Raw genomic sequence first — 21,612 nt, 5'->3', positions numbered from 1 at the left:
ATATTTTGCATTTTCAGGACATCTCTATAGATTGTGCTAGACTGTAACGGCACTCTGACCCAATCATGACAGGTTTTCTCACCATGCATCTTGATGCCCATTTTGTAGGAAGGTCTGCGCAGTGGGGCGCCACGGGTGGTCGGAGATCGTGGAAGGGTAGAGCAGCTGAAGAGCACGTCGCTGGCCAGAGCCTGCTCTAGAACTGAATCTCCCAGAGATGGCAGCCGCTGACCCCAGTATATACTCTCATCTGACAGGGTGCGGTGCAGAGAACGCCGCCCTGAGCTTGCTGGACCTGAGGAGGACTGCAGGGAAGAGAAGAGATGGATATATGATTGATGTCACTGACCCACTGCTACCATTCACACCAAGAACAATAACTATAATGATAACTATGTTAGCATCCATGCCGATGTACAATAACATTCTGTTTATTCTAAACATGTGCTGTAGTTTTGTTTTCTGCTGCTCTAAATGCTTGAGCTCTTTAATGCATGGATACTTATTGTGTGTGTGAGATCCCGTGGCTCTCGGCCCTGTCCCTCTCGTCACAGTGTGAGTGTCTTTCAATGTTATCGTTCATCAGCTGGGAAAAAAAATCATTTTTAAAGTGGTTCTTCTGTGCTGTTATTAGAGCCGATTCTGGATAAATTGAGAATCACTATATTTTTTGTCTCAAATAGAGATTACGATTCTCTCATGATTCTGTACTAAACAAAATAATTTGTGACAAAATATTAATTACTGCAGTCTATTTAAATGTGTTTATATATTTTTTATATATATATTTTAAAAAATATATATTTGTATGTTTTTATATATAAATATATTTTTAATAAACCAATTTTTAATATTAACATTTTGAAAAAGTGGTTTAAATGAATAATTCAATGACTCACTCATAAATACTTCACTTATTTCATTAATGGATGAATCAGTGTTTTTGAACAAATCTCTTGAATGAATGATTCAATGCCAAATAACATTTTTAACAATGAAATCGACACAAACGTTATTTGAAGCGCCAGTTACTTTCAGAAGGTATTTTGCTCTATATTGATCGCTACCATAGACATCAATGTTTGTATCCGAACTAAAAACATTTATTCCTGTATTTCTGTGATCATATGAATGACTGTATTACAGAAATAATACATTGTAGTTGAAAAGAGTTTGTGTTTCTTACCTAAACATGTCTGCTCTCTGTGTCAGCGGCAGATTTGAATGTTCCAAGGTTTAACAGACAAAGGTTTAACAGACACAGGCAAATCATTGTCATTTAGAAATTAGATTGCGTAGGTGTTTGAATTGAGATCACAATTTTTTTAACGATTAATCGTGCAGCTCTAGCCGTTATCATTATAGTCGTGGTGTGGACTTGTTATTTTAAATTTAGAATGATTTTTTAAATTATATCTTTATCATTATTGTTACCTTCCTTGGTGTGAACAGGCCTTAATCCTCATTTTTGATAATTTAATTTTTCTGATAAAATGTACAATTAAAATGTGATTTAAAAAAAGAACTTGTTTGTAGACTGCAAATTTGGCCAATATTGTAAATATCAGTAAGACTACAAAATGGTAAGAATCAGAGTAAAAATAACAATAATAATCACCATCATTACTATATGATTATTGTACAGTAAAAAAAAAAAAATAGTATTAAAAAATTGATTTATACACGCTTGTTAAAAATTTGGTGAAACGTTTGGCATGTTAGGTTTTCAGATGCACATTATAAATAATGCAAACTCAAAGCAGTCCTTTCAATTTATTAAGTTATATCATGATTTTGATTTTTTTAATCATTTAGCCCTAATACCAGGTGTAAACTTGATGTTATTGGCCAACCTTACTCAGAAATGGAGCACACTGGTGTAGTATTGTAGTTTTTTCAGTTGACGTACCTTGTCCTTGTGCTGCTTGGATGGGGGACTTTCTGGTGTGACAAGTTTCTTCAGATCCTCTTCCACTGTAGACTTGCACATGGCTTGAGGAGAGTGCAGATCCCTAAGAGAGGGCCTGGACTGAGAAGACCCGGGGTCTGATCCCTCACCCTGTGGTCTTCTAAAGAAAAAAACAAAGATTTTGAATTAAAACATTAAATCTGTTCGTTTTAAGCCAATAATTTCCATATTTACAGGATGAATATTGCACAGATTTCATTTCAATGTTATTACGCTTCTTCTCCAGAAGGTGGCAGTCATGTATTGGTAAAAAATAAATAAAAATACAAGCGCCATGGAGGAAAACAAAAGCTAAAATCTTTTTTTTGACAAAAAGATCACACATTTATTGCTACTGAAAAGGAAGATCAGAGAGAGCAAAAACAACTAGATCAAACTTAACAGTCTATAAAACAACTTGTGACAATTTGATCAAACAGGACTGCAGTTAGTCCATGATTTATGAACTTGAACTTGTGACCGTTTCCCTGTGTGTATCTTTTCGAACATCTCCTTCACACCTTAATAATCCAGTCACACATCTTTCAGCCATCCATCATCCCCACAGTCGAGCTCCTTCACTTACTTGCGTGTGTCCCCAAAGTCCACAGAGTTGATGGTGCTGCCTGGTTTCCTCCAGCCGATCAGGTATTTGCTAGTGGCCCCTTGGCGCGGATAGAAACTCTTAGGGCCAGGTGACACCGAGCTCTGGGAGGAGGAGGAGGAGGAGGGGGAGGTGGCTGAGGAAGACTCTTCACGTGGGGAGCTGTGGCTGGAGCTCAGGACTGCAGGGCTGACAGAGTGGCGTGTGCTGAGGAAGAGCCAGATGAGGGAAAACATGTCTAGACTATCTCAGAAAATAAACTGCACACATACTTTATAGCATCATATTTGTCAAAATATTACAAGTACAAACATTTGATACAGTATATCAAAAAACTGCATGCAAAACTCATAGGAGTTCTGAGTATTTGCTAGGTTGTTGCTAAAAAAAAATCCCATGGCAAAAAGCATACCTAGAATAAGAGGCCATGTCACTCAGACTGTAGGAGCTGCCATCCCGGACCAGTAGATGGGTCGGTGGGCTTCGGGTAGTAGGCGGCCCATCTGCAGGGGACACTGGGGATTCAGCTGCAGGAGGGGACCTCTCAAGCACCCTCCGGCCCCCTTCTGTGGGGCTGTGCCAAGGTGAGGGGGCTCTTTCTCTGGCACCAGCAGCTCCCACAGCCAGCAGAGAGCTAGAACTGCCATGGGTGGGGCCGTATGATGTAGCATCAATGCCGCTGTCGGCTGAAGCGCCCTGCAGGTAGCCTCCACCACCCAAACCGTTCGGCTCCGAGTCCGGCTGGTCTGCTATCCCTCCACTGCCCAGATCATACCACTTGTCATCGCTGTGACCCCCACTAGACGTGGTGCTGGAGAGCGTATTACTGCTGGAGTGGGAGTACGGACCTTCAGACTGTAAGAAAAGGCCATATATTCAGAAAGAGCTACACCAAAGCAAATTAGGTTGCCCATCACAATGCCAGAGCAGTATATAAGTCGACCAACAAAATGTGGTGCAACCAACATGCTCAAAAAAAAAAAAAAAACTCATGAATGTGTGCTTTTAATGACAAAGCAAGGTTGTAAAATGTGTTGTGCAGCTCCTCAAAAACTATATTTATCAATTCATGACATTTTGATGATAAATACATTTTACATGGAAAAATCTTTTTTATTAAAATAATGATTATCATGTAAAATCATGTTTTTAAGGAAAAATATTTCATAACAAAAGTGTTTTATTTGCTGCTTACGCTACATTACATTTCAGAGTAATTAAAACGTTTCTTGAAAATGGCATAAATATGCTTTCAAAATCAACGAATACAAAGAATACATTTACTCATATATTACGGTTCAAAAGTTTGAGGTCAGCAAGATTTTTTTTTAAATGTTTATTTGATCAAAAATACAGTAAAAACAGCATTTTGTAAAATATTACAATTTTAAAATAACAGATGACAGCTGAAATTTCAGCAGCCATTACTTCAGTTTTCAGTGTCACATTCAGAAATCATTTTAATATGCTGATTGGTGCTCAAGAAACATTTCTTTATATTATCAGTTGATAAGTTGCACTTCTAAATCTTTTGTGGAAACATGAAAAGTCTTTTAACATGAAGTTCAATACAACATTATTTATTTTAAATATAAATTCACAAATCTTTACATTTTATAAATTTTTACTCATTTTTTTATCAATTTAATGCAGAACAAAAGTATAAAAAATTATTTTAAAAATATATGTTTTCAGTATTATATAAATATATTTAACTATATTTCTAGTATAAATAACAAAAAATCTTACTGATCCCAAACTTTTGAACAATAATGTATATATTATTGACCTTAGCTGCTAAGGTGCTCTGAATGGATTTCAGTCTTAAAAGATTACTTTTAACTAACCTTCTGACTGACATATTTGCTTAGTGTTAACAAACTAATGTTTGTGGTATTGTATAGTGCACTTAAAGCTCCTTTAGTGAAGAGATACCACGCAGCATCATTTTTAAGAGCGGTTATATGCAGCAGTCGAGAACCTACCTGGCTGCCCTTCTTGGGTGAAAGGTGAATAACCTGTTCCTGTCTCTGGATGCGTGGGCCGCCTGAGTAGGACGAGCTAGACTTAGTGACTGGAGCATCTACAGAACATAAGAGATAAGAGTGCATTAGAAAACAGGACATTAGACGGTACTTAACAGAAAAAAACACTCTGGTGAATTCTGAAAATGAGGGCACAACAGCAGAGAGGAAACAGACACACTTGAGACTCATTTAGATGAGCAATGTCATAAACAAAACCTGAAGTACACATGCATGCGTGCACGCACACGCAATGCATACATGCACACATTATAGAACATAATTCCTTCAAAAAAAAAATTTTTTTTAAGTAAGTGAGTAAGTGAGTTTTTTAAGTAAGTAGGACGAGCTAGACTTAGTGACTGGAGCATCTACAGAACATAAGAGATAAGAGTGCATTAGAAAACAGGACATTAGACGGTACTTAACAGAAAAAAACACTCTGGTGAATTCTGAAAATGAGGGCACAACAGCAGAGAGGAAACAGACACACTTGAGACTCATTTAGATGAGCAATGTCATAAACAAAACCTGAAGTACACATGCATGCGTGCACGCACACGCAATGCATACATGCACACATTATAGAACATAATTCCTTCAAAAAAAAAATTTTTTTTAAGTAAGTGAGTAAGTGAGTTTTTTAAGTAAAAGAGTTTTTAATAATTTGACCAATATAGCTAACAGTCTGGGCTGATTTCATTACAGGACATTGAGTGTAAATGAAACTATTGTGTAACTGTTGGCCGTTACATAATGGCCAGCATAACAAAAATAGATGTTACGAGCAATTAAAGCACACAGACTTCATGAGGGGGAGGGGGTTGGATGGACAGGAAGCAGAGCGTCAGAAAAGATACAGACTTGAAATGATCCTAAAACATCAGACACTTTGTGCGTCACGGTTCACCCAGGCTGATTATACAGGCTATAAGACATAATCGAGTAGACTTCATTCTGGACACACATTTGTGAAAACATTAGGGGAAAACGTCATTTCTTTGTACAAGAATGAACCACTGCACTTTGTCAGAGGGGGGCAATTCCTTTCGAGTTTTATGAAAAGGCTTTCCTTCCCCTCTTGACACCCCACTTCCTGTCTCTACCTCCCTTCAGCGATTCAAAGCGGAGTTTTGTTTGTTTTTCAGAATAATAATACCTTGCAGTATCTCAGAACTCAAACTCAGTTTGTACAAACCACAATCTTTTAAGAAAAAATCACTCTTTAATCAATGCAAATTCATTCCTGAATAAACAATTCTGTGCTAACATGCTTTAGAAAAATGGAGCATCGCTTCAGGAAAAGTATCTAGAAGTTACTGGGAAAAGTATAAGCTCATGTCAATGAGCAACATAAAATGTCAGAAATCTGTCAAAAATTCCTAAAAGTAGCCCTTGTATGCCTCATGATTTTGTCACATGCCTTCCAGGCTTCCAGACATGGTCAACAGAACAGATCTCAAAAATTTTTTTCACTGGCCTTCCTCTCCCTCTTCTCTTCCTTTTCCACCTTCTTAAATTTGTCTTCCTCTAATAAAAATTTCTGCATTATTTATTCATCAGTAGTTATTTTTATACATTCCTAAGATTATGGGAAATTTATATTGATAAATATCTATATAAAATATAAAATATTTATTTTTTATTTTGTAATTTTCTTTGTGGTTCAAGAAGAACTTAAAGGGATAGTTCACCCAAAAATGAAAATTCTGTCATTAATTACTCACCCTCATGTCGTTACAAACCCATAAGATATTCGTTCATCTTTGGAACACAAATTAAGAAAATTTTTGAAGAAATTCGAGAGCTTTCTGAACCTGCATAGACAGCAACGCAACTGACACGTTCAATGCCCAAAAAGGTAGTAAAGACAACGGTAAAATAGTCCATGTGACATCAGTGGTTCAATCATAATTTTATAAAGCTATGAGAATACTTGTATTTTCTTTGTGCACAAAAAGTATTCTCATAGCTTCATAACATTTAAGTTTGAACCACTGATGTCACATGGACTATTTTAAGGACGTCCTTATGACCTTTTTTGGCATTGAACGTGTCGGTTGCATTGCTGTCTATGCAGGTTTAGAAAGCTCTCAGATTTCTTATCTTAATTTGTGTTTTCCGAAAGCCTTACGGGTTTGGAATGACATGAGGATGAGTAATTAATGACAATTCTCATTTTTGGGTGAACTATCCCTTTAAGGTTCTTGAGGTTCAAAGCCAACCCATAAGACAAAACCGACATAGGTCAGCATTTGCCAACTGACCTCGCATGCTCCGAACAGTCGACTGTAATCATGAGAGCGGCGTATAATTCTAGGCTGCGGTAACATTTACAGCACGGGTCATATAGTTGACTGGGCCGAATGGCTCAGATGTGTTTTGCGTGGGCCGGACCCTGCTATTATCGTCCGGGTCTCCGAGAGGTCACATAGCGGAGCTAAGAGGGGTCAAAATGTGGAGGTGGGCCGCTTGACCACAACAGTCAGAGAAGCTGAAAACAGTAAGATGGTTTCGGAGAAATATACAAAAGAGGGGACATAAACAGAGACAGAAAGTGAGAGACAGACACAGTGGAGGCAACAAGACTGCCTAGAAGTCCTGCAGTCTTACAACAACAAAAAAACAAACCGGGAATATTCCTGTCAAAAACAGGAGACATGTGGAGAAGCAGAGGAATGGGTGAGAGGAAGAGAAACAAGAAAAATACGCAGAAAGAGGGTGGCAGTGTGAGTCACAGCACACTTGGACCTTGAAGAGTGAGAGGAGAGGAGGGGGGGTGCTAGAGGCACACAAAGCGCTGCTTACACAACCATACCAGCAGGAAAGAGGAGGTATTTCTGTCTTCGCTTGAACCCATACACAGCCTGCTGTTCTGAGACACCGTTTATGTTTGCTGCCTTTCACTGGACACAGCTTACTTTCAAAGGCTATGCTTGATCTATCGAGCGCCCTAAGGTTGACCACGGTTATACAAGAGAGAGTTATTCAGGGGGAGGGAAGGATCAGATGATCTGCTGTGTGTTAGAAGGGCGAGAAGACTGAACGGAGCCGACCTGCTGTCAAAAACAAGTGTGGCCCAAAAAGAGGAAGCCGTCAAGGCCAGGTAGAAATATGGGATAACGAAACCACATAGCTTACAGCAAGGCAACAAGGACCCTCAGATGATACGTTCCAGTGCATTGGTTTTCATGCTAGCATGTTTTAAAGAGTAATGTCTTTGCCCAAGTTCTTGGGTTAAAGCAATGCGTCACTTTCAATGTTTTCTAATGAAAGTACTTGAGAAGAAAGACCAGGTTTTTACATATCTTGAAGTGAATTTGAGTGGCGCTTGCCTGCGTGGCCGCCACTATGCTAAGGTGTCGTGGGTGGCTGCTTGGACATTGCTATGCGGTTGCTAAGGTGTTCTGAGTGGTTACTTACAGGCTCAAGTCAAAAGAGTCTGCCCTCAAGTCTCTTTGATATTCTGATTCTCAGATCCTTCCAACAATGCAAGTATATGGGATTTTATCATTGACTAGGTAAAGTAAGCCTGGGCTCTTCGAAAAGTTAACATCATGATTTGAGGAACCATGTCTGTAGCATCAGTGTTTTTATTGTTTACTAAAAATCGTTTTCAGAATTTTGAATGAAGTTGAAATAAAAAGACTATAAAAATAAATATTAAATATTTCATATAAACTAATAAACTAACAAAAGCATATAACACAATTATTTAAACTTAACTAAAACTAAAATAAAAGCTAAAAATCAAAAAAAAAAAAGCCAATTCAAAATATTAATAAAATCTATAATAGTATACAAATACTACTAAAATAAACATAGCAAAAAAAGTGTGAGCAAGTTGATTATATCCGTTATATAAATACCAACTAAACTGCCTGTTGTGTTAATTTTTAAAATAACATTTTTTTCTAAAGGTACAAAATCTGAAAGTTTCCTCTATAATTTACATCATTAGCTGAGAGACAATTTATTTCATATGTAAGCAAAACGGACATTATAACTGAAATATGGCCATAACTGAAAAATGAAAAATGGAATCAGAATTTAATCCAGTCTGCAAATCTGCATTGAAGAAAGGTAATATTTTCATTATAAAAGCATCTGATTTAAGAAATGCTTTAAATCAGCTTAGAGGATGTGGTGTTACTGTTAAATAAAGCAGAATTTTGATTTTGTTTTCTGAGAGTTTATGAATGGTGTCATGCTTTGATGAGTCTAGAAGCAAAATCTAAATCTCACGTCATTTAAATATCCAGCACTGAAGGCCTCAGAGCCCAGTAATACATCAGCAGTACTCTTTCTGTCATCATGTGTTTTTGAATATTCACTGCCAGTCCATTCTCCCTTTCAGTCTTTCATTCAGTTAACTGTTTTGTTAAGCTCATTCATTTTTTCCAGCAGCCTTCTTCATTGATCTTTTCCCCTCTCACTTCCAGACACCTTACATTTATCCCCCTTCCCTTTAATAATTCATCACTGATAGAGTGTGGTCTGACCTGATGGCGGTCTGTCAGAGCTATCCTCCACTCTGGGCCAGCTGGGTGTAGACTTGCCGCTGCTTCCATCCTCTGCCCCCATTTGCCGCTCTGCTGGGAGAGGAGAGTGCCTGTTGTGCGCAAATCTATAACGGAAACATAAACACGCATATGCTGTCAATCGCTTGCATCATTTTGCGGTCGATGCTACAGCCATCTTGTCATAAATAACGCTGTGTGAAAGCTTGAACAGATAAAGCGGTGAGATGACTGGGTGATTAAGGGATGGACGGTTAAAAGCTTAAAAGAAACCAAAGACAAAGAGGAGGTAGACCGTAAGAGGAGGTGTTTTGTAGAGCCTCACCCCTCCGGCATGGACTTCTGCCTCCAGTGAGCGGAGCTGCCTGAGCCCGTGTCACTGGAGCAGGAGAGGTTACTGGGGGAACTGCGGTTGTGCGGCGAGCGGCCCAACATGAGAGAGGAGGTCAGGGCATAGTTCTCAGAACCTGGAGACATCCTGAGAGAGGTAGAGAAAGAGCGATACACACAAATACAGATAAACACGAGAGACAGGTAGAACAAGCAAAAAAATGAAGGGGAAGTGCAACTTAACGAAAGCTCCACTACATACAGGCAGCCATCGAACGCACCTTTTAGAGTCCAGAGGTCGGCCGTCACTGGACACGCTGCGGGGGATGGCGGCAGCTCTTTCGGGCCGCTCAGCAGAGAGGGTCTTGCCCATGCTGGCCCCCAGGCTGACAGCACGGTTCGGGGTTCCACTGTGACTCTGAGGTGAGGCGGTGAGGGACTGCTGTGGGCTGGACGAGGTGCGCTGCCATTTGTTGTTATTGCTCCGGAAAGGAAACTTGTACTCAAATGAGCCGCTCTCATTGCTGCCCTTGTATTCAACGACTGGCATGCGGTGCAGTTCTGAACAGCCCCTGCAAGATGAATTAGGCAGTTAGTGGCAATGAAGGGCATTTGACATACTCTTAAAGGTGAAATCAGCTATTTACACTTAGCACAAAAGTTTGACGTCGATAAGATTTTTTTTTTGGTTGCACTTTATTTAACAGTATGTGTACTTACAATGTACTTACCTAAGAAAATAATGGGTAATATATGGTAACTACTGTTAGTACTGTACATGGGTTAAGGTTAGGTTTAGGGGTAGGTTCAGAGTTAGTGCTTAGTTGTTTTTAATAATAATAAGTACATATTATGTACATGTGGAACAGGACTGTAAAATAAAGCTACCTTTTTTAAAAGAAGTCTCTTATGCTCAACAAGGTTGTGTGTATTTGGTCAAAAATACAGTCAGAACAATAATATTGCAATATATTAGCACAATATTAAAATAATCGCTTTCTATTTTTACTATATTTCAAAATGTTTCAAAAATGTATTCCTGTGATGGAAAAGCTGAATTTTCACATGCCACATGATCCGTCAGGAATCATTTTAATATGCTGACTTAGTGCTAAATAAAAAATGCCGAAAACAGCTACTTGATATTTTTGTGCAGTATGGATGAAAATAAAGTTCACAAGAACAGTATTTATTTAAAGGTTACTTATTATTATTTATTCAAACGTTACTAACTAACCAACCAACTATTCTAGCTAACTAAAATAAACAACATTCTCTCTGTAAGGCTTATAAACCTCTAGGCTCTTTTAATATTTCTCAAAACTTAAAAGTGATAAATTAAACTGTAAAAATTACTAATTAAACTGTAATTTCAGAAGGCATTCTAAATTTAATTCTCAACAATAAATTGGGTGTCAAACATCACCTATGCAGGCTCATACTGTACCCTTTTTGTGGCTCAATCCAATCTAATGATTTGTAGTTTAGACCCTGATCATTATAACCTTCAAGTTGGCACAGTGCCTGCAGGCAAGCCTAGACTGGGAAGGCAGATCTCATCTATTTTGGTTTGCAAAGGTGCAATGTTTTGTATTGTTGTCTTATTACAAAACTTGGAACGAGTGGTTTACTTTTCTACCTGACAAAAAATAATTACTGCCTACTTATTTACCTGGATTCACTTAAGAAATAACGAAATCAAAACATTAACTGATACTTAGACCTACCTGCGAGGTGTGGCATCCTCGTGGGGCGGTATGATGACAACTTTCACAGTTACGGAGGTGCGGAGCAGGTCTATCATTTGCTCGTGTGAAAGTGTTGCCACAGCCACCTTGCAAATTTCAACCAACCGGCTGCCTTGTCTCAGCCCCGCTTGCCAGGCATAGCCGTACGGCTCCACCTCTGCCACGATGCCTTCGTAGTTAACGTGAAAACCAAGTTGGCCCAGGCCATTCCTCCGCAAGGTCATCTCAGAGGTCTCACAGCCTTTAGTGAGGTGCTGAGAGAAAAGAGCGAAATAAAAGATTGATATGACTTGTCTGTAGGGCTGGGTATCGAGTTCGATACTTTTTAGGCACCGACCGAATTGCCTCGATACCATCGAGTATCGAAAACCATCTTGTCGTTCGGTACCAAATTTCGATACCTAAGAGGTTTGGGATGAGGTGCGTAAAAAAATTAGTTCAACCCACACGAGATTTCAGGACGGAAACATGTCAAATGCACTCCCGATGGTGGTTATGTGGCCACGACTATATGGTATTGTCTTTCTCAGTTCTCAAACAAATTAAGAACTATTCGATTTTTATTGACTGAACGCAAGCGCTTATTCCGATAGAAAACACTGTATCGGTTTCCACTGATTAAGAAATATTTTTGTTTGCTTGGGTGGTAATATTAGGTCTATTATATTAATAGGGAAGGGGGCCCAAAAATGAGCAGCGATCATGGAAGAGAGAACACATGGAAGAGAGCTGGAAGCTGCTAATGCTCATCAGTAAATCAGTGGAAAATTAATAGAAATCATGATTCTGTCTGAGCTATGCGTTTTAAAACGAACACTAACTAGTGTAAATGTAGCCTAACAGATGTGTAAACTGAAGACTATTTGAGCTTTATTAAAACTATTTTGCACTGATTTATTGTGTTGGTTACATTTTGTTCCTTTGTGCAGTGGCTCAGGAGATGAGTCTTTGACTCATTGGTATTGAAATTATTTTTGCCACTTTATAGGCCTTGAACTGTTAAATAAACACATTTGTATGTCAAAATGGCTATCTTTGCATGTATCCTCGTAAACACAGTAATTTAGGTCCTAAGTGAAAGCAAACAGCTGAGAAAGAAAACGCATGTGAAACAGTATATTGATCCGGGCAGCTCTTAAAGTGACAGCAGTCTAATATTCCTGCTGTCTGTCATTCACGTTAATCAAACATCAAGAGACAGAAAATCTCTCACTGCTCTTGACTAAATCAATTTTGTAACGTTAAGAAGAAATATATATTTACACAGTGAAGAATATGCAGTGTTTTATACATTTGATTACTTCATACAATGTATGTAGCATTTCTTATTTATTTGTTCTGCTGTAGTTTTTTTGCCCTATTGTTTGTAATTAGTTTGTTATTCTTATTTAATCACTGACTGTTTACTTGTCTTTAGTTTTTTTTGTGCTTTTTTTAGGCAAAAAAAATTAGTATTAGTTTTTTGTGATATTGACACTGGTGACAAAAATTATAAAATTTCTATGGTATCAAAAATGTTGATATCATAAAGTCCTTATTTAAAGCAATAACTATATTGTGATTTATATCATTACCGTGAAATAAAATCACTCGTATCGTGAATCATATCGCAAGATTTTGGTCATATAGCCCACCCCTAGTCATGATACTGTCATGCAACTTCAAACTTACCTCTAAACGTTTGATAACCTCACGGAAGTCTTCTGTGTTGTTATTAATGGAGCGCAGAGAGATGTTTTCTCCACGTTCATAGTAGATCTTCATGGAAGCAGGGCTCCCCAGCGTCCAACCAATGACATCTCGGACAGTGCAGTTGAAGACAACAGCCTTGGCTTCTGGGTCCACCAGCACTAGAAAGTCATTTGAAATAGCCAGCAGGGCCTCCAGTTCTCCTCCGGCTCCATGGTCCTCGGCGTAAACAGGCCAGGTGATGGACCCTGGGCTACGCAGCTCTGCGCCAGAATATGGCCGGGTCTTCTCTTTACGCTTGTGGGCCAAAGAAATAAAAGGAAATTTGCCAGAGGGATCGATAGGTGTGCTTGTTACGTGCCGTTCAGCCAGATCCCTCAAGTACTCCTGTCGCGTCCGAGTGGCCATGGCGCGGAACTTGTCTGACTTGTGGGCTGCATTTTCAGCATTGATGACCTTGGCTAGCAGGAAATCTCGAAAGACGGTGGATTTTGGGAACGTTGCATCCTCGGGAATAGGCGGTCCAAAGGCAGGTACATCTCGTGAGCGAGCCACTGCCACGCTGTGAATGAGGGGGTGGAGATAATGGAGGGGAAACAAGAGAGAAGATTTCAAACAATGAGACAAATTGCTCATCACATGCTCAAGATAATTGCTAAACCATCCTCAAACTTCCCTAAAGGCCCTCATGTTTATGCATGAACGAAAGACAATGTGGCTGCTATGAAAATGATGAAACCAAGAGTCAAAAGTGTGAAGTGGGGACATCAAATACTTTGCCAAATGGGAAAAGGAGGAAATTATCAAAACAACATGGATGGCTATTATACTGTTGACTACTTCACACAGTGCTAGGAAACTCAGACAGACCCCTTATATTCTACAGAAGAACCTTTTGAATTCAATTCCATCTCTGAAAACCATCACATTTTTCTTTTCTACCTCACTTGCTTCATCTCTCCCCTGCTTTTTCCTTTCATTAAGCCTCTGGAATGGACATCTAAAGCTTCCTGCTCTGTCTGGTATGCCTGGAACTCATACGCAACTAGCCAGGCATAGCAGTAATGAGGCTGGACCGAAGAGAGCCACTGCCTCGATCTTACAGTGATACTGAAGGAGGAAGACAAAGAACAGTGAGGCCCAGAAGTTGGTGGTAGAGAGAGGGGGGCCAAAGAAAGTACTGCTGTCTGTGCGTGGGTTTCATCTGTAAAAACAATGAGGGGAAACATGTACGTGTGTGGTAGAAAAATGAGCTTGCAAATTCATCATAACATAAACTTCTCTCCCGCAGTCCCAACAGCTTGCCGAAGTATGGACTGAGACGAATAACTTGTTGATATCTAACTCCGTAATATTGTTTCTCTTTCTTTGCCTGCAGGCATAAATATATAAATGCATAAATAACACAGACTTGGTAAAGACTCAGGCTGGTAACCAGAAGGTTGCTGGCCTGATTCCCACAAGAAGTGATCCATAAAATAATGTACATCATGGTAATTAATGATGATATATGATTATGATCATGGTATTTTCCTTGATAATCCCTGGTACTTTGAAACAATATAATGGTATTACCTTGAGACACACAAAAAAAAAACATCATGATACTTTTTCCACTGTTATGCCGATGACAAATCAATTTTGCTTGGTTGGAACAACAGCTACGCTAATTATGTATCTATTTGTTTCTCTGTTTTTGCCGAAGTATGGACTGAGACGAATAACTTGTTGATATCTAACTCCGGCTGTTTTTGTAACTAGGATTTACACAAGCTTCAGTCTGGATCCAGAACACCTGAGAAGAGATGATGCCAACCCCTCAGAGGACCTCAGATGATGCCAACCCTGAAACAACATACAGAACTACCACATTTTGCTATAAGTTTGATTGCATCATATAATAATTGCTGTTAATAGTGTTCATCGTCTGTTTTATTACGTCTTAAATTGATTTTTCTGTACATTTCTGCCATATGTACATTAATTGACAGTCACCACTGATAAGCTACCACTAAATATTGTAGAAACTTAATTTGCTGTAAAGTTGCTTTGCAATGATTTGTATCGTGAAAAGCGCTGTACAAATAAACTTGACTTGACTTTTTTTGTAACTGCTTATTTTAAATCGCTCCCATCTAACAAACATTGAAATAACTTTTATTTAACGCATGTTATTGCCAAGCGGTGAATAAGGAGTTGTTAGTGTAAGCAAATGGAAGTGTTAAACTGCTGCAAGTGTTAATGGGATTCGTGTTTCCCATAACTAACAGAGTCCTCTGTCCCACTTGGTATCATTTAAAACACATTTTCACATCTCATCTGTATTTAAGCATGGTACCTTAATGTACTTCAAAGAGCAGGATGGCTTTACCATGGTTCGGTTAAAAAAAACAAGGCACGACCACAACTTACCATAGTAGTAAAACCTATAAAACTTTCTTTTTTGCAATTACTCTATTATTTTAAATCTCTGCATTATATTGTTTTCTGTTTAAGCATAAAGCAGTCCAAACACCCACAATCGTGCTTCACCAATGGGATACAAAAACCAAATTCTGTATGAGAGTGCGGACAATAACAGTCATCAACATTTTTCAAAAGCCAGAATAGAGCAGTGCACATTCCATCCAAACATAATCCACTTCTAGGCATTGAGCGGTTATTCAGTGACTAACAGCAAGCGGGCTGACTTTATTGTTGCAGCCGACCCCCTTGGCTTAGGTGGAGAGGCAAACTGGATTACATATCTGAAGTATAAATACACAGAGTGTGGGTTGGTGGAGCATCCACTGCCCACAGCAAGGAACCAAAGAACCTCCACACAAGCAAATAACACCCTGACCCACTCAGAAATACACAGGTGTACAAGTATCGCATACACAGAGCAGAGTTCTCACAAACTGTCAACTTGTTCAAAGGACAAACCCAATCTGATACACTAATTTCCGGTATAACATTCAAGGTTTCTGTGTAAACAATCCGCTTGTCAAGTCTGACGTCATGCATCACCGCTTCCGGGTCCAAACGCTCTATCAGACGCCACAAGAAAACAACAAATTGTACTAATATACACTCAGAATGTGATATAATACTACCTAAAAATTATAATCCTAACTTTATCTCCATACCAAATTCCCAGATGGCCAGACAGTGATTCATTTTTTTTATAAATCATGAAAATATTTATGTCTGGGACGCCTTACGAATGGAGATCGTAGTGTACACTGTAAATTTAAAAAAGTTTAGCTTAAATGTGTAACAGCTGTTGAGATGGTATTCTCAAGTGAAACAAAGTAGAGGCTTGGACCTGGAAACAGCACTCCTTACGTCACGACTTAACAAGTGGATACTGTTTTACAACAATTTATTGTAACACATAAGCATTCTTTAAAGGGGTCATATGATGCAATTCCAAGTTTTCCTTTCTCTTTGGAATATTACAAGTTACACCAAATACACAAAATAATGTTCTTTTTAGCAACATCATATGACCCCTTTAAGTAAAATACCTTCTGTTGTCACACTACCATTCAAAGGTCTGGGATCGGTAATCTTTTTTTAAATGTTTTTAAAGAAGTCTCTTACACCCAACAAGGCTGCATTTATTTGAAAATACACTAAAATCGGTAATATTGTGAAATATTATTAAAATATCAACTGTCTGCTATATAATATATTTATTACGGAGCACCACACGACATGCATGATTTACTAATTCGTTCCCCCATTTTAAGTGAATTGTGTGCATGAAATAATAATTTGTTCCCTCGTTTTAAGTAAATCGTTCGCACTAAATAATCATTTGTTCTACTTCCTGTCCACATTCTCATAAACTTGTTGCTGCTGTTATGTTGGACAGAGACACTTTATTTGGGTTTTATTTTGAGTTGAGAATTAGTTATAGAAACTTTCTGAAAAGCTTTGCAGCAGTTTACCAAAAAGAGCTTTAACACATTTCACCATGTTTAAATCTATTTTCTGTGCTTATTTTAGGGGTAAAATTGCAGATTCCATCATATTTAATTCAGACTGCAACCTCACAGCAACATAATTGCATTTGCGGTGACAATGTAGACTCAGCGGCGTCACAATAGCGATGCAGGAAAACACTTCTGTACGGACTGTTTGCAAAAAAGCATTAACAGCTTCTGCTTTGTACAACATTACCATCTACCTTGCTACTTCACTGGTGGCTGAGAGGTTGTCTGCCAAAATTATAGGGCTCCAGTGAACAGTGTTAACCACTTCAGTACACCCAACAGCAGCCAATAAAACAACAGGAGGGCATATAAATCATTAACTCTCTCCATAAACACCTTTAATCACTCTTCATACCCGTGTTTCACCTTTACACGAATAAACAGAAACGCAAAACGCTTACAAATGAAAAACTGGAAACCTGCTGAACCCACCTGATCCACTTCTTGACTTCCATCCCAATTCCTGCCTAAACAGTCCAAGCAGGTTAATACAGCAAGAGTGGCCACAGCTGAGGAAAATTCATGCTCACAAGAATAATTCGGTGTGCGATTGAAAGGGCTATGAGAGGGAGGGAGCCCATCAGGGAAGGAGGAGCAGGGTTGTCGGGTTTAAGCGGCAAGCCCCCAAAAAGCCCCTCTCATGAGAGGACAGTTGGCAAGGGTGCGCATGCAGCCCTCTCGTTTGTTGTGTGCTCCGTTTAGCTTATTGTTCCAGAGAGGTTCGGTCAGGACGGGCCTTTGTAACTTCTGTACTTTCAGAGCTGAACAGCAATGAGGCTCCCTACTGGGTATAATTAAGACGACACACAATGAGGCCCATCAGCAATTAGAACCTTATTAGTTTCATGAGGCAAAACAGAAAGCAAGCAAGGGAGAGAGGGAGCAAGCGAGTATGTGAGCGAAAGATTAAGGGAGTAAGGCACAATGAAGATATCAATAATCAACATCATATTTGTTGCCCGTTCGGTTCAGATAAGCACACATTCTGTCTTTTGTTTGACTCATAGTAGCACTTTCGAGGTTGGACTGCAAGCAATGCAACGATCAACAAATCCTACTGATAAACAGCCCCCAGTAGGCGTGAAGGAAATTAAGCGGGCCTAGCTCATTTGAAGTGGTTAAGAGCAGTGCTCTCCTGGGTAATGTGCTGTACGACAAGAATAATAAGCTGGCCAGAGGACATCAAGCGAGAACATAACCCACCATGGGCAGGAAGAAAATCCATTTCTCCAAAAATAAAACCAAAAACAACACCACTACAATCAGAGGCTGACTGATAATGGATTCTGGTGTTACAACAAGATAGGGAAAAGCTGATTTTAAATTAATAGGCCAATATTTGTAATTAAAAATTACTCTTTTTATATTTGAACAAAATTTTATTTACACTACTTTTCAAAAGTTTAAGGTCTGTAAGATGTAAGATTTTTTTTTATGTTTATGAAAGAAGTCTCTTATGCTCACCAGGGCATTTATTTGATCAAAAATACAGTAAAACTCTAAATTTGTTGAATATTATTACTATTGAAAATAACTGAATACAAAAAAACAGCAGTATTTAAAGAGGTGGTTGATTGCAATTTCACTTTTTTAACGTTAGTTAGTGTGTAATGTTGATGTTTGAGCATAAACAATATCTGCAAAGTTGCAGCGCTGAAAGTTCAATGCAAACGGAGATATCGTCTTTTAAAATTCTGGCAGTTTAATGCCTACAAAAACGGCTGGTAAGGGACTACAACGAGCTTCTTCCCAGGTCCGTTACCTTCATTAATATTCTCTGCGTCTCAATTGGGCTCAGATTGATAAGCAATATAGAGGACGTCATTGTTTACAATACAACCGAAGCACATTCTGAGCTTGAGGGGCGGGATGTTCAGACGCGCTCTAGAGGCGGTTTAGCGAATCACAACACACTGAGCCAGCTGACCAATCTCAGCCCATCGCGTATTTCTGAGGGAGGGGCTTCATAAAAACAGGAAATAATCGAGGCGTTTGTTAGAGAAGGGACAGATCGGTGTGGAATAAAGGTAAATTATGTGAAAAATAATGCGTTTTTTAAAAAACGAAGCATGAACACATGTTAGACTGCACCCCATAAACACAATCAAGCCTAGAAAAAACCCAGTCAACCACCCCTTTAAAGCCTATTGTAACATAAATGTCTTTTCTGTAACTTAGAATCAATTTAGTATGTAGTTTTTGAATAAAAAAATACTAATTTCTTTTTAAAAAATCTAGCTTTGGAACTACAGTGTAAATGCCATTTATTACAAAATAACTTTCAACCTCAACAAGGCTATGAGTGTTATATGAACAACCAGTCATGCAATCAAAATTGTGGCTTTTAGTTCAAGTCTACCAGCTAAAAAAAAATAAAAGGCAAATAAATTCAGCAGAAAATTGCATTTACACATTACAGTCTTTCTATTCAAGAAAAACATACCAAAAATATTGATTACTGCTCAGATTTTTTGTCCAATTAAATGCTCTTGGGAATGACAATGTCTCAATACAATAACACCAATATCTACAAACTAATCATGTTCAAGGCATGATGCAATTATAAAGGAGTTCAATGTCCCACCCAAACTTCCAGTTTCAAAAGAAAATTCATCAACACAGGAATATGAATGAAAGTTACAGAGAGTCACATGGCAATTCAGTAACTGCTCTGATGGATTCAGTTAATGATTCTGTAGAATAATTTGAATTAGTTTTTTTCCAACCGATTCATTACTACTCTGGTCTACACTGGTTTTGCTGTATTGTACAGTGTTGAGCACTGCTGTGGACATACACTGAAAGTCATTGTGTGTGGGGTTGATGCAAAATGCACCATTACAAATTACAAAAAAATTTAAAATCCACCTGGACTTTAATCGGTGTGAATTTTTTGCAGCTAAATAAATGTCCAATCCACTCACCTGTAGCAGGTGTTGTCGGAGCACAGGTTGTGCGCTCGTACAACCACAAAGACATGCTGAAAGTGTGAGCGGATGTTCTTGGGGCTAAAGGGCTTTGCTCCAGGCTCTTGAAACACGATTGTGACGATGTCGTTTCCGATGTGTCTTTTCCTTAACAGCTATGAAACACAAACAACATAGATCAGTATACACTATCGTTCAAATGCAATGAAAACTGAAATGTATTGTAACAATTAAAAATAACTGATTTCTATTTTAATATTTTTAAAATGCAATTTATTCCTGTGATGGCAAAGCAGTATCTTCTGCAGACATTGCTCTATTCATCAGTGTCACATGACCCGTTATAAATAATTTCTAACATACTGATTTGGTGCTCAAGAAACATTTGTTATCAATGTTGAAAACAGTTGTGCTGCTTAATATTTTTGTGGAAACCATGATATATTTTTTTCAAGATATAAATAAAATTATTAATTACTTCCAAAAAGCCCTTCTGACCCCAAACATGTATGTGTATGTGATAGTTTAACAATGAAAGTAAAAAAAACGATTATAATGGTGTTTGTCGTTGGATAGCTTACCTGCTGTTTGTTATTGGGCGTGTAGGGCAGCATTGTAGACACATGGAACATGATCTCATAGTCTTTAAAAGTTGTGTACAAAGAATGTGTTCCGGTAGAGTCCGCTGCAAGAAAAAGCTCACATTAACCTTTCATACATGGCTTTTATATGACCACCTGCTTTTCTATTGTTAAACAAAGAAGGATTTCTGTTTTGTCTGAAGGGAATATACAGTCTAAAGCCTTTGATCATACGGTCTCATTTATTTAACACTCCTTGACTTGTTAGGGCAAAATATGGCTCCCGCTCTTTTAAAGGACCCCTTTTTTCTATTGTTCACAAACAGGATACTGTCGCTCTGGACCATGGCGGTACAAACTCATCTTCTCCTCAGTCCCTTCAGATCAAAGCTTTCTGACAACTCTGCCGCCCTTCTCGGTCACGCTAGCAGCGGAGGGGGGAATGTAAGGGGTAAAATGTCAAGTCTGATAAATGGAATTAAAAGCATGCTTGTGATCAGAGACAATATTTCTTATGGTCACAGGGGAGAGGTGGAGCACAGCTGCCAGGCACGGCATGCATGACTGGGTCTCGAATAAGGGCACTGAGTTCAAATTTGAAACAAACCAGAGGATAGAACAGGAGATGATTGTTGGTGGTTAGATCCATTCCCATTTAATCACAACCTCAAATTGTCAATAAACCGCTGACAGTGGAGGGACGTATTTAGAATGCGCTGCAGGCTCATTTGAGTGTGATCCTGTTAGAATTAATTAACTAGCCCTATAGACTACTAGACTGACATGAGGTCAGAGATTCAATAGCTGTTTTGCCCCTTTAGCTACATGCTGTTTTAATCACACAATAAGCCCCTTTCAGGCTTCAGTGGCAATTAAATAAACCTTCAAGATGATAAGACTCACTTTTAGTGTCCAGTTGGGCACGGTACTTGGAAAAACCCTTAAGGCGCACCCTTTCCCCCAGCAACTGCAGGAACTCTTCTAGGGCCGGACCTGCTGCCTCATTATTGTACATCTCCTCCTCGCTGCTCTGGCCAGCCTGACAGTACATGATTCCCACCTTCAGCTGGAAACTGAGCTGCAGAACAGATCATAAATAAAGACCATTAGCCCATGAAAAACAGGAACAACAGAAGTCAATATATATTCTGTTATTTGGGCTGCCAAATTAATGTGATAATTTAAGATACAAATAATTATTAAAAATAAAAATATTGTTAAACATTTTTAACAGAGCAATAAAGCATTAGCATATATGAAA

At 38.7% G+C, this 21,612-nt stretch overlaps 1 protein-coding gene across 2 annotated transcripts in view; it reads right to left on the bottom strand.

Annotated features, from left to right (window-relative positions):
• Positions 1-21,612, bottom strand: part of LOC107721317 (signal-induced proliferation-associated 1-like protein 1) — an 83,299-nt gene that overhangs the window by 5,298 nt on the left and 56,389 nt on the right. For both annotated transcript variants that reach the window (XM_016529260.1, XM_016529261.1), the window contains exons 5-17: positions 21,255-21,429; positions 20,352-20,455; positions 19,768-19,925; positions 12,846-13,425; positions 11,154-11,428; positions 9,708-9,998; positions 9,422-9,574; positions 9,079-9,203; positions 4,538-4,635; positions 2,965-3,407; positions 2,535-2,759; positions 1,910-2,069; positions 83-305 (exon numbers count right to left, since the gene is read on the bottom strand). In XM_016529260.1, the coding sequence (XP_016384746.1) occupies positions 83-305; positions 1,910-2,069; positions 2,535-2,759; positions 2,965-3,407; positions 4,538-4,635; positions 9,079-9,203; positions 9,422-9,574; positions 9,708-9,998; positions 11,154-11,428; positions 12,846-13,425; positions 19,768-19,925; positions 20,352-20,455; positions 21,255-21,429 (3,010 nt within the window). The remainder of the gene's footprint in view (positions 1-82; positions 306-1,909; positions 2,070-2,534; positions 2,760-2,964; positions 3,408-4,537; positions 4,636-9,078; positions 9,204-9,421; positions 9,575-9,707; positions 9,999-11,153; positions 11,429-12,845; positions 13,426-19,767; positions 19,926-20,351; positions 20,456-21,254; positions 21,430-21,612) is intronic.

Source organism: Sinocyclocheilus rhinocerous, unplaced genomic scaffold (genome assembly GCF_001515625.1).
Source record: "Sinocyclocheilus rhinocerous isolate Xijiao unplaced genomic scaffold, SAMN03320098_v1.1 scaffold271, whole genome shotgun sequence".
Lineage (NCBI taxonomy): Eukaryota > Metazoa > Chordata > Actinopteri > Cypriniformes > Cyprinidae > Sinocyclocheilus > Sinocyclocheilus rhinocerous.
Note: the sequence above shows the minus strand (reverse complement) of the source record. Positions and strands in the feature narration are given on the sequence as shown.